Below are 12,577 nucleotides of genomic sequence, written 5' to 3'. Positions count from 1 at the left end.
TGAAGCCAGGAGGGCCTAGCCTTTATGACCCCAAACTGATGAACAGAGCTGTAGGATTGATTCCAGCTGGACTTCTTCCAGTCCTCTTGCTCTGCTCCTCCTCATCAGTGTCTTCCCCTTTGTCTCTCCTAAGGAGAGCCAGGGCAAGGGATCTCACCCAATCTCTAAGAAAAGGAAGTAAGACTGTGTCTGGCCTGAACGCAACTTATAAATAAAGACCTTCAGAAAGCAGTTCCTTTTTTCTTTTCACACTCTCTTACTCCTCCCTCCCTGGCCCTCATGCCTCCTCCTGTGTGGCACAGATGTGCCGCTTGTCCATTCCTGTTGATGGGCTCCTGGCGTTGCTTCGTGCTGGTGGTGTGGGGGTTCCAGGAGCACACCTGAAGACTTCATGTGACCAGAGTCTTTTCTGCTCCCTATGGTGCCTGTACCCTGGGGAGATCAGTAACTGCGTGCACACCCAAACAGCTGCTGCTTAAAAGGGAAATCATAATGATAAAAGAACTGTAAAAAAAATTAAAATCTGTGTCTGTTCTGCTGAGGTTCCTGGCCAGGCTACAGCCCGAGATGGTTGGAGAAGCTTAAATACAAATGAGCAAGTCGGACCCCGGCAGGTTTGAAAAACTAGCTGACTTTACTAAAGCAAACTCCTGTTTAATCATTCCTCTGTTGCTTTAAAGGAGGCATATACTGCCAGATAAGTGCAAATATGTTTGTTTTGAAGCCCTGGGTAAATGTCCTGTAGAGGAATTAAAATGTCAATCTGTAGCTGCATTTGTTTAATGAAATTGTATAAACAAGGCTGTGAGCACAGATCACCTTCTCACTTGAGCGCTGCATCTTAAAGGTGTTGAACTACTTCCCGCTCCTCCCAGCACGCAGCCGTCCCCATGCTCTGCCGGCAGAAAGGTCACAGGGGTGCTCACAGGGCTGCCGGAGGCAAATTCCCCCGGGTTAGCTTGTCCCCTACTTTAGCTGCTGTTCAACCTAACCCATCCCACCTGCTGCAGCTCAAGGTGCCTGCAGGGTGGTCTCCAGCAGAGATCTGCCACCAAGCACCAGGAAGGCAAGGATGTCTGCAAGCGCTGCTGGTGAGCATCCGACCACAGCCCCACAGCAGCAGCCAAGAGCTAAGCTGGAGCAGGCATGGAGGTCAGCACGTACGGGTTGCCTTCACCTATCTGACCACCTGCATTGTTGCTTTGTTTAAGTGATGCTGCTCACCGCTGTGACATCCTTGCCCAAATGGTCCCGTGGCATGCTCCGGGGAAGGGACACCTGGCATGGCCTATGGCTTACCAAACTCACACCAGCTGCTTGCTGGGCAGCAGAAGCATCCAAGTGGAGTTACAGTGCTATAGCTATTGCATTTTAATTTCTCACCTAGGTCATTTTATAGCAGCTTCCCTGCTGAGGATAAGCCATAAAAAGCAAGCAGGAGTACAAGGATACATCTTTATGTTTACTACTGGATCTCATATTCCTTATAAATTAAATTTGTGCAAGGTTTTAAACCCACCCCCTTCTTTAGAAGATGAACTGTTTGTCTAAAAGGGATTATGTTTCCACTTGTACTACAGGATTAGTTAAGAGGGAAGTTTGTATTTTACTGAGGAAGGTGCCGTGAAAACAGACTTCAAAAAAAAAAAAAAGAAAAAAGGGTTATCCTTTTCTTGCAAAAGTCTAACAGAAATGAAATCAAGTGGTTTCTCAGCTTTGCCTGTCTAGTGAACTGACATTCCTAATGAGGACAAACAAAGGTGCGATGTGATGTATTAAAGCCAATCAAGAATCAAAGAGTGCTTCAAAAACCAGATGGGCAAACTTACGTAGTGAACACATAGGAGTTCAGTCTGGCCCCAGGGAGATCTGCTTTTAGCCAGTTCATGTGATACCTGCTGAAGTGCGGGATACTGGTTTGCAATTTAAATACTGTACTGGTTAACACCTTTGCTTTCCCCCAGGTTTCCCAATTTTCTGCTCCATGGTGTAAGCTGTTGTGTGGCTTTGGGCAAGTCATTCAACCTCTTGCTTCCCATTTCTACCAGTAAAATTGCTCAGTTTATATCCCAGTCTCAGGAGGGACAGGCAACTGTCCTTTATTGTCTTTATATAGCCTGTTATGGTGAACACCTAACTTTGGTTGTTACTCTGCTCCTAAAACCGAAACAACGCTACCAGTGAGAGGGCAGCGCTGACAGGAGTAGACGCAGGAGTGCCCAGTCCTGCAGTTGTACGGACCACAGAGCATGCAGTGGTCACGGTGGAGGGATGCACCATCTCGTACATCAGGTCAAATCCTTTCTTCACACATCACTTCGGACGAGATTTGTATGTTTGGGGGGACAGGACAGCAGACCTTCCTGTCTGCTTAGACACAGGGTGGCTGCTGCACATGGCTTTGTTGGCAAAGGTAATTATTTATTTTATTTTTTAAATCCTAAACAAGAGAAAAGGTCCCTGATTCTAGAGCGGAAGGTAAGAATGGTTGACATGGAAGAAATCTTTCAATAACAAGGGAGTCTTTAGTCTGAGAGCACTTAAGGGATGCCTGTGTTACTGGCGAGAATTTTGATGGCTTCTTTTTCACATCCGTTAAATATTCAGCATGTTTTTAGCAATCTTTACCCTTTCTGTGAGGTTGAACGGGTTTGATTGGATTTTATGCAATTAGTATACTGTGAGAGTTTGTGAGGATTTGCTTCAATTGTGAGATGATTTCTCTTTGTCTGCTTGTGGTTTTCTGCAAATATCTGAGCAAGTGCACCATGATGGCAAAAGCATTTGAGGAAAACGAATGTCAAAATCCCATGTGCTGCTACTGCTGGAAGAGGGAATTTAACTAAGATCTGCCAGCTTTCATAGTAAGAATGCTTGTATGCTCTTCAGAAAATAGAGGTTTAGTTGTTAGGGGATAGATAAGTCGCGTCTCTTATGGGTGTTAAATTACAGAAAGCAAAAGCATTTAGAAAGCTGTTCATTGAATATGCTCAGAAAAAAAAATCACAGCGGGCTGTGGTTTCTAAGAGCGGGAAAAAGGCCAATCTTATGTCATAGGCTAATAAAATATATTAAGGATGAAGTCAGTAAAAGTTCTGTAGGAAATCCTCTGAAACCGAGGACGAATAGCAACTTATAGTCAACTTTCTTAGAAAAATATAAAGTTAAGTCAAATTTATGAGACAAAAGTACATTTGGCCTCCCTTTGTATCGTAAGAAAACTTGGCAAAGGCTGTGTATGCTTCAGAAGGGAGCACTGCTTGCCACGGGTAAGCTCTGCACGGCTCTTCTGCGAGGTGAACTCCTCCATAAACAAGTCACAAAACATTTCCTCGGCGCACGTTGTTAGTACTGAGAAATTTGGTCAGAAAGTAAAAGATAGCTAAATCAATGATTCCAAGTGTTTTCTAGCAAATGTTTGCTTTAGGACATGTCTGGCTTTGGGAGGATGTCCAAACAGAGAAACCCAGTTTCCAGCTCCCCTGGTTGGAAGGACCATTTCAGGCCGTGAATTGAACACAAGCCCACGGAGAGCTCCTTCCCCAAGCCTGAGCGTGGCTTGAAAGGGCAGTTTTGAGAGAAGCACGAGCTAACCTTCCTCTCTGCAGTGAGCCCAGTGCCAACCTCAGCAAGCCACAGACAAAGAGGAATAGAGAGCATGAAAATGCTACAGTGGTGTCTCACGCTGACACCTCTGGGGAACTGCACCATGTTTGTGGAGAGAATCTGAGACCAGTGCATTTCTGCATTGATCTGTTTGCCGTCTCGCTGGGGAGGGCAGCAATTGCACACTGGTACTAGAAGCCTGATTTGCCTTTATGCTAGGTATTACAGTGACTTATATTTTATAAGCCTTCAGAAGGTAATACCTCCAGACTATGTTTTTTGCTGGAGTGAAGATGAAGCCGCTCCATGATTTAGTTGCTTGAAGTCTTTGCCCACGTGTTTGCTCTCAGTGGGAGCAGATTGCAGGAGGTAAAGCTGTTGCATGTGAGAGCCTTCCCCCGGCTCCCCTTTCCTTTCCAGCATGCAGGAGAACTGCTGCCTTACTGTGGCATCGCAATAGTGGAAACCAAAAGTCTGAGTTTGTGCTGGATGAGTCACTGTCCTGCGAGGAACATTTAGGGGAAAACAACTGATTGTTTAAGGGGTGGCTGTGAGAACGACTTGACTTGCTGTTTACGTTAGAACTATTAATCAAAAAAATCAAGTACTCAGTGCTTCTGAAATCTTGCTACCTGTTTTCCTGGTTTTTACTCTGAATTGCTGAATGCTGATACTACTGCATTTTTTTGTAATAGTCCTGGCTGGATTGGTAGTCACAGCTTGAAAATCCCAGTTGAAAAATGAATTCTCCACGTACACTCCAGAGCCAAAATCTTCGGGGGCTAATTTAGATTCAGTGTTATCATACTGACAACATCCTATCTGCTCTAACGTCACCCTTCCTCCTTTATAGCTCAAAGGGGTTTAGGTGAAACTCTTGGGCACTCCCTCCGTCACGGAGGGCACAGTGGGATGCATCATTCTGGCGATGCCACTTTCCCTGTCTCTGACTTGGTGGGTTGATACGTGATGGAGATTGATACGTGATGAGATGTGGTTGCTAAACCAGGAAATGCTAAAATGGATTGCACAGTGGGGAAGAAATGGGTGCAAAAATCTCGTGCTGCTGCCCGGTCCTCTCTCAGTGTTTGATGAGTTGATCCTTACGGCTCGAAAATCAATTTTCACCTTTTGCCTTGTAGTGCACCCGTAGCGAGGGTGAGAGCTCATTATTTTTACCCATGTCAAGGTCTGACAGAAAGGATGAAAGGGATTTATAGTTGTCCTCGTAACTGGTCCCTAAAATCTTGTCCTCAAGCCTGTGTTGCTTTCCTTTTCACACTGGGAGAGTCCAGTCTAATCTGAATGTTCACGACCAGGATGGACTGGCAGTATGCCAGAAGCTGGATTTGATCAGAATTTGCATAACACGGAGCAACTGGATCCATCTTTAACGTGGAGGTCAGGCAGGAGGAGACCTACAGGCCTAGCCGGCTCTGAGCTGCGTGCGGGGGGACATCTCCTGCCCTCCCCGTGATTTGTAGCTGCCGTGCAGGGAAGTTACTGTTTTTCTACTCAAAGTATCTTGTGCGGGCTTATTTTTGTTGGAGGTGGATCGCTTGGGAGAGCATCTAAAAAGCAGCCTCCTTAGTTTGATGCCACTTGTACCTCACCACGTTGCTTGTCGGGGGGGTGGGGGGGGGGGGGGGCTGGGGAGGGCATGCAGCGCTGCCCCGAAACTCCAGGAGCCGGGGGGCTTTGCTCTCCCTGCCCTCCTTGGAAGGTGGCCGGTGGTCTCGCTGGCCCTTTCCCGTGGGTTGTGGAAATAGCTCTGCATATGGCTCTGGCTCGCTTTGGGTGGAGGTGGCGCGTCCCTCTGAGGGGCAGCTCCCTGACGGGGTGGGGTGCCGCAGGGGGCGGCAGGCCGGGAGTTGCTGGGGTGTTGGTGGTTCTTCCTGGTGAAGGGACTGATTTGGGACGTTTTGGGGGGGGGGGGGTGTCGCACCGGCAAGGCCCGTTCGTCACCCAGGCGCCTCAGGCCGCCCCGGGGCCGCGTGTGCGCGCACCGTCCTGTGGGGGGCGCTGCCGCGGGGGTTGGGGGGGGCGGGGGCGCGCGGCCCGGCCGCCTCCGCCTGTCAACGGGGAGCAGCTGCTGCCCCGGGGCGCGGGCCGGCGCCGCGCCCTCCCGATTGGCTGCCGATGACATCACCGCCCCGGCGGCCGGCGGGCCGGCCGCGCCTCCTTCCCCGCCCCGCCGCCCTCCGCCGCGAGGTGATTGGCCGACGGGGCCGCCCGTCGCCGCCCGCCCCGCCCCCGCCGAGCCGTACATTTACGCGGTAGCAAAAGAGAAAGTAACGAGGATGGTGCGGGCGGCGCGCGGGACACGGGGCGGGCGGCGCGCGGGGCAGCGGGCGCGAGAGGCAGCGGCGGCAGCCGCGACGCACCGGGCCGGAGCGCGCCGCGCCGGTGAGTGCGGGGGAGCGGAGCGGAGCGGGCCGCGGGGGCCGCGGGAGCCCGGGCAGGGCTGCGGCGGCGGGGGAGCACCGGCCCGGCCCGGCTCGGCTCGGCTCGGCTCGCCGCGCGGGTGGCGGCGGCCCTGGGTGCCTGCGCTCGGCGGTAAAACTTCAGTTTCCCACTTCTCTTGAGCTTCTTTCTTGTTTCCCGCGTCCCTAGCTAGGGGAGCTGGGTTATCTCCCTCCTTTATTTAATTTTACTACTGTTATTTATTTTTAAATTGCATCAGGCGAACGCGCTCAGGGCTTGTTTATCCTTTTTTCTAAACGGCGAAAAGGGCGAGGGGAGGTTTGGGAAAACAAGAACGGGCTGGAAAACCTCCCGGCTGAGCCGCTGCCGCCACCAGGCCGCTTCGCCCGGCCCCGGGACCTCCGCCGTCCCCCGGGCGGGTGGGTCGCGGCACCTTGTCTTGCTCCGGAGGTGCCCGCGGGTTTGCTCCGTAAAGCGGTGGCTGCTGGCGGGGGGGGGGGGGGGGGATGAGGGGGTGGCAGCGTCCTCCGGGCCGCCCCGGGAGGAGGAGGTCTCGCTTGTTGGGATGGGGCACCTCCGTGCCCCTTTATCGACGGGCCCGGTGCAGAGCTGGATGGGGAGGCGAACCGGTGTTGCAAGCACTCGCCCGCTTTTGGGGAATTGGTGGAGTTGGTGAAGTTGCTGCTAGGATGTGTCTTCCAGCGAGAGCCGCAGCCGCCCCAAAAGTTGCTGGGGAAGGGGAGGCACTGTCTGGGCTTTCTTAGGTGGTTTTGCTCTTGTTGTCTTCCTTCCCTCCCGAGTGGAAAGTGTGTGGGGGGGTTCTAATCCTGCGTGCTGCCCCTTAGCAAGTGGCAAGGCAGAGGCTGTGCGGGTTGTGACCTTGCTGGAGTAGAGGGGACCCTTCTTTCTAGAAGCTGTGAAATGTGCCGGGGAGGAGGGAACTTCTGCCTCTGGGACTGCTGGAGATCAGCAGCCTTCCTGGGCCTGGAGCTGGGGACTTAACTGGGGCTGGACTAACCTCTAATAGGGGGATGGAAGCACAAGGCGCGTGCTTGCTTTTTGTAAAGGTCTCCAGAACCTAACTTTCCTGGTTTTTCTCCTGGGTGTTTTTTGTTTAGCTGTATGTGTTCAAGTTTGTGGCCATATCGGACACTATATTCACGAGCTGATTTTCTTCCAGCTTGCTGGAAAAGTTGCATGTTGCCACTGACACATTCAGCTCCGGTGCGTTCCTCCCAGTAGTAGAGTCAGCCCAGTAGTTGCTTCCCTTGCAGTAAGCAATGGGAACAAGAGAACGTGCCTCTCTGTCGTTATCAGTTGCATTCCTTGCAGCCTGGGGTTTCAGAATAGCTCAGCACCATCTGCATGTAGACAAATGCCTCCTCCTGGGTGTAGCTGCTCAGCCCAGGCTAGTCGCGTGTATTCTGCGTGCCATGTGCACACGTGCAGATAGCTGAAGTATTCGCTGCAGGATTGGAAAAGGTTTTTTAGCAACTACTGTGAGCTGGTAACTGCCAGAAGGGGTTGTTAGGTTGTTAGCCGTGGATAATGGGTGTTGGCAAAGTAAATTGCTGTATCTGTAGGCTTATGCGATTTCATGATCTGTTTTCATCACCTTTTTCTTCTTCCCATTCCCCCTCCCTTTTTTCTTTTGCAGGGTGATCTTGAGTTCTTCTTAACTTGCTAGTACTCAGCCTCCTCATGCCTCCATCTCCTTTAGACGACAGGGTAGTAGTGGCACTTTCGAGGCCAGTGAGACCTCAGGATCTCAACCTTTGTTTAGACTCTAGCTATCTTGAATCTGCCTCTTCTGCTAGTGAGAGCCACTCCAGTCTGCTCGGCACAGCTGTCGTGTCCCTAAAGACTGCTAATCTCACGTATATGCCCTCATCTAACGGCTCTGCACGCTCCCTGAGTTGTGGATGCAGCAGTGCCAGTTGCTGCACTGTGGCAACGTACGACAAGGACACTCAGGCCCAAACTCAAGCGAGCACCAGCAGCGCTAACGCCGGAGCCTCCACTGCCTGCCCTGCCAACCAAATGGTCAACAGCAATGAGAATGCCGGCAGCTTGAGCCCGCTGGGCGGAGTGGGGAGCCCGGTCTCAGGCACCACCAAGCAACTCGCTAGCATCAAGATAATTTACCCCAATGATCTGGCGAAGAAGATGACCAAATGCAGCAAGAGCCACCAACAGAACCAAGGGCCTGTCATCATTGACTGCAGGCCGTTCATGGAGTATAATAAGAGCCACATTCAAGGGGCTGTCCACATTAACTGTTCTGACAAGATCAGCCGGAGAAGGCTCCAGCAGGGCAAGATCACTGTCTTGGACTTGATCTCCTGCCGGGAAGGCAAGGACTCCTTCAAGAGGATCTTTTCCAAAGAAATCATTGTTTATGATGAGAATACCAATGAGCCAAGCAGAGTAATGCCTTCCCAGCCACTCCACATAGTGCTGGAGTCGCTCAAGCGAGAAGGCAAGGAACCCCTAGTCCTAAAAGGTAATCCTCCTCTTTGCCCACACGTAGTCTCATGGCTTGCTTTGCAGCGCGTGTACTCTGGTGTCAGCCTTGCTGATGGTTGAACTGTGAAAGCGTCCGTTTATCTCTAGGAAGGCCTGCATACCTCGAGTCACCAGTGGCAAAGCAAATGCCTTCTGTGGACAGATCATGGAGCTGGTAGCATGGAGATGCTTGCTTTTCTCTGACTCTTGTCCTTGAGTAGCAGAGCGGGTGGGAACTGGAAGGAGGAGGAAACGTGCTTCCTGGTGTCTGTCTGTGCAGACAAAGAATTTCCCCCAGTGCTTGCTCTGAGTATTTATAGCCCAAGGGGCAGAGGTCTGGGAGGGTATCCTTCTCTTTTAGCTCATCAGACTGACCTTTACTTAGCGGCCTTATTTTGGTCCATGTAAAACTGAACTCATAGGTGCTGGAAAGGGGTAGCGGGAGAGTAGAAGGGAGGAGGAAAGATGACAGAGGCCACTTGTTCTGAGACATTGCATCATGGACCAGTCAGCAAAACTTGAGGAGCAATCAAGCCTTGTTTTGGTGGTATGGGGTCAGAATAATGGACGGAGGGAGATACTTTGTTCAAAAAGTGATCTGAAAGTGTTGCATTTACATGTACCTATGCTTTCTTGAAAGGTTCCTGTTTTAATGTGTTGTTTGGTCTATCCCTTAATGCTTTGGGGGAAATGAGCCCCACCAATCAAGGCAGAATCCAAGGACGCTTCTATTTCTTCATTCTGTAGCTCCTATTTATAACAATGCAGCCTTCCAGATTGAATCTGCTTTACCCTGGATGCTTGTGCCATTCAGAGGCATGGTTGGCAGACGCTGGCTGTGGCACTGAGAAACCATGGAAGGAGAAACCAGGGAAGGAGTTGTTGCTTAGCTTATACTGTATGTATTTAATTCACTTAATTTTTCTGTACAGCTTACTACTTCCAACCTGTACAACGTGGCAGGAGAATGGATTAGGCTGATAGTTTATCCCCTTTCCTCTGCTTAGTTTCACGCTTTATAGGAGCAAAGTGTCCTGTGAGATACTCCTCTGTGGGTGTATCTTGTGGAAGCTTAAAATTGCACTGAACTTTCTCCTTGCTCCAGGCAAGTGTATGGTCATGCTGGGCTTGCTTCAATACTTGCTACAGGTTCCCAGTATGCTTTTATTGAGTCTTTCAGGTCACAATGGTGCCCTTCATCTGTAAAAGAAGGAGAGGAGGTGCTTTGCAGAGTGAGGTTACCACTGAAGTCCTGCATTTATGGTGGTAATAATTCTGTCGTACAGTCCCCGCAACTAGATACATGGCTGTAGTCTGCAAGCCTTCCTGTCCTTAGAAAAGTGGGATGCTGAAGGTGTTTTTCCTCTGTTTCTCTGAAAACACTGAAGCTTCTGTGGCCCTCAGATTGGCAGTTTTTCAGTACCTGAGGTAAGATCCTGGCTGAGGTGGAGCTGCATAGCTGTAGTTGGGCACCACCGAGCTGTCGGGCCCCACAGGCAGGTGGTGGGCAGCCCCTGCTCTCACCTTCCGATGCTGGTTGCTGCCCCTGGGCACTGCGCTGGGTTTAACAGAGCGCTTGCAGGATTGCTCGGGCCATTTTTGGTTTTCAGCCACTGAGAACCATTAGCATCTGCCTTGAAAACCTTGCTTAGCAGAAATACCCTCCCAAAGTTGTCCTGGAAGCATGCTAGAAGACAGAGGAAGCCCAAATTCTTTGCTTTTTGGATGTAGTGATCAGCTGGGCCAGAGCAGACCTCACCTGAGGAAGTGTGTAGCGAAGGAGCTCGCCCCATCACCTTAACTCCCCTGCCCCCCTTTGAAGTGGGGCTCAAACTGGCGTCAAATGGAGTTGACTGTAGGATGAAGCAGCATTTGGAAAGGCTGTGGTTAAGTTTCTGAGCTGGAGGAGTGGTGCTGGAAGTGCTCGTTATTTAGTTTCACTTGTCGGATAGCGTTTTTTCCATCATGCTTCAGCAGCCTGGGAGCTGGCGTGAGCCCCTGGGTTCAGGCACCAAAATGAAACTGGGGGTAGCTGGGGAGCCCTTTTTGCCTCTGTCTGTTATTTCGAGCGATTTCTTTTGCTCGCTGCAGTCTGGTCCTAATTTATTGCCGCCCCATCTGATCCCTGGTGTTGTGTTTGCAAACACTGGTTGCTAGCCTGGCTGTCCAAGTTTATGTCCCCCTGATCCGGTGCCACCTTCTCCATGTTTGGTGCTGCCTGTCAGCCCGCGGCCCCGTTGCCGTTTTCGTGGCACGGTGTCGCGTTGTGGGACGAATCCGATCGGCAAAGCCCAGGGTTGAGTTACAGCTTTGGCTCACGGTGTGCCGGGGTAGCGACGTGGCCCTGCGTGCATTTAGGTTTTAGGTGCCCGAGTCTTTTTAAATAGTGGAGAAACTCTGTGCTGTTTCCAACGGCCAGGCTGTGATCTATAGATAAATGTATGTATAGGGGACCTTATTAGGCTCAAATTAAAAAGAAGTGGCCTGATTTATTTTTAATGTAGCAGACCAATATATAAACTAGCACTGTGATGAGAACCTTGGGGTTTTATGAATGCTGTGATATGGGGGGATTTCAAGACCTCTGTTCCTCCTTTTCTACCCATGCCTCTTTTTGCTGCTTCCTTTAACATGGAGCTTTTTTTTGGTCATGAATATAACGTTTGCATAATTTTGATTTAAGCTCTTTAGAAGCAAAGATTTGCTTATTTCTTTGCTCACAAGGCACAACAGCACTTGAGACAGGCATAAACCCCCTATTTTGGGAAAAAAGTACTTCACAGTGCTGCTACACAGGCTCTAGCAGCCTAAGCTGTCAGGGCTGAAGCTGCTGCTCAGCCTATATACAAAATAGGAGGAAGTCATGTTTCCCCCCAGCACCCACACACCTTCATACTAACCATGGTATTTCATGCTTACTGAAACCTAAAGGGGCCTCCCTTTTTGTGTATGTTTTTTGTTTGGTTGGGTTTTTTTTTTGCTTAGCATTGGGAAGGAGAGGTTGAAAAACCAGTGATGTGAGCCCAGCATCCCTTCCACTTGAGGCCAATGGCAAAGCTGTTGCTGAATTTGGGGAGGGAGAGCATGGCGATGCGGCCCTGGGCTGGCTCAGCAGCCCCAGCCCTTCTTGGTGGGGTTGTGCCCCTTTCCCTCCTGCAAACCCAATGGCAGCAAGGCACGTCTGCCTTTCCTGAGCACCTCAGCTCATAGCAAAAGTGGCCTGGAGTCTTGGGGGTTTGTGTGCTTGAGTTTGCTACTGGGACCTAAAAAATAGGAAGTGGGAAATTCATTTGCATTCAGATGAAAAATACTATTTTACCCAGAATTAAATGTTTAGGTTTGGAGTTGAACGTCTCTTTTCCAAGTTAAATAAAACCTACAAATTAAAAATGAAAAATTAAAGCATCTGTGCCAACACATTTCAACAGCTTTTAACACAAGAGGAGTTGCCTTTGTCTCCCTGGCTGGTGTCTAGCAGTGTTGTCTTCATCCTGCCCTTCCTCCTGCCTTTGAGCCCCAGCAGCAGGAGCCTTGTGAACTCCCTGAAGTCTTGTGTTTTGTTTTTGAAGGCTTCTGTGTTTGCCTGCAGGGAAACACCAAATTTGAAAGCAGAGGTGCAAAAGGTAATTTGGTAAATAATTCCCCTCCCCACAAACCCCTGCATGCTCTAAACTGTTGGCTGGACTGCTGCAAGGGGGATGGGGAGGAACTGGCTGGTAGTGATAACAACTGGTTGCTTCTCTGTTCTTGTTCCTGGTCTGAGGAGCTTATACATGCTCTGGCTTTCAGTGTTCTCATTGCTCATCTAACAGGGTAATAAATGAAGTGACTCGCTCTCATTATATAGCAGGGAGTATAAGACTTGCCAGCAAACCACTTCGTGCCTTCTGCCACAGTCTAAGAATAGCTTCAGATCTCTTACCACACTGAAGTCACATATCAGCAAAGTTGAAACAACTACAGAGGGACTGACACACCTATAAAAGGAATAAGTGCCTAGTTTATGTTGTCCCACGTTCAAGCAAAATACTGATCAACTGCC

The 12,577-nt window shown here is 50.2% G+C and overlaps 1 protein-coding gene across 2 annotated transcripts in view; it reads left to right on the top strand.

The window, feature by feature from the left end:
- Positions 1-2,317: 2,317 nt before the first annotated feature.
- The window catches only part of DUSP10 (dual specificity phosphatase 10), a 29,958-nt gene continuing 19,698 nt past the window's right edge, over positions 2,318-12,577 (top strand). The window contains exons 1-2 of one of the 2 annotated variants that reach the window (XM_049833954.1): positions 2,318-2,413; positions 7,688-8,533. In XM_049833954.1, coding sequence (XP_049689911.1) covers positions 7,732-8,533 — 802 coding nt within the window. In that variant the 5' untranslated portion in view covers positions 2,318-2,413; positions 7,688-7,731. Of the gene's footprint in view, positions 2,414-5,912; positions 6,013-7,687; positions 8,534-12,577 lie in introns of those variants that run through there. The other variant, XM_049833953.1, reaches the window with a different exon arrangement.

Source organism: Accipiter gentilis, chromosome 30 (genome assembly GCF_929443795.1).
Source record: "Accipiter gentilis chromosome 30, bAccGen1.1, whole genome shotgun sequence".
Classification (NCBI taxonomy): Eukaryota; Metazoa; Chordata; class Aves; order Accipitriformes; family Accipitridae; genus Astur; species Astur gentilis.
This window is presented reverse-complemented; position numbering and strand designations above follow the sequence as displayed.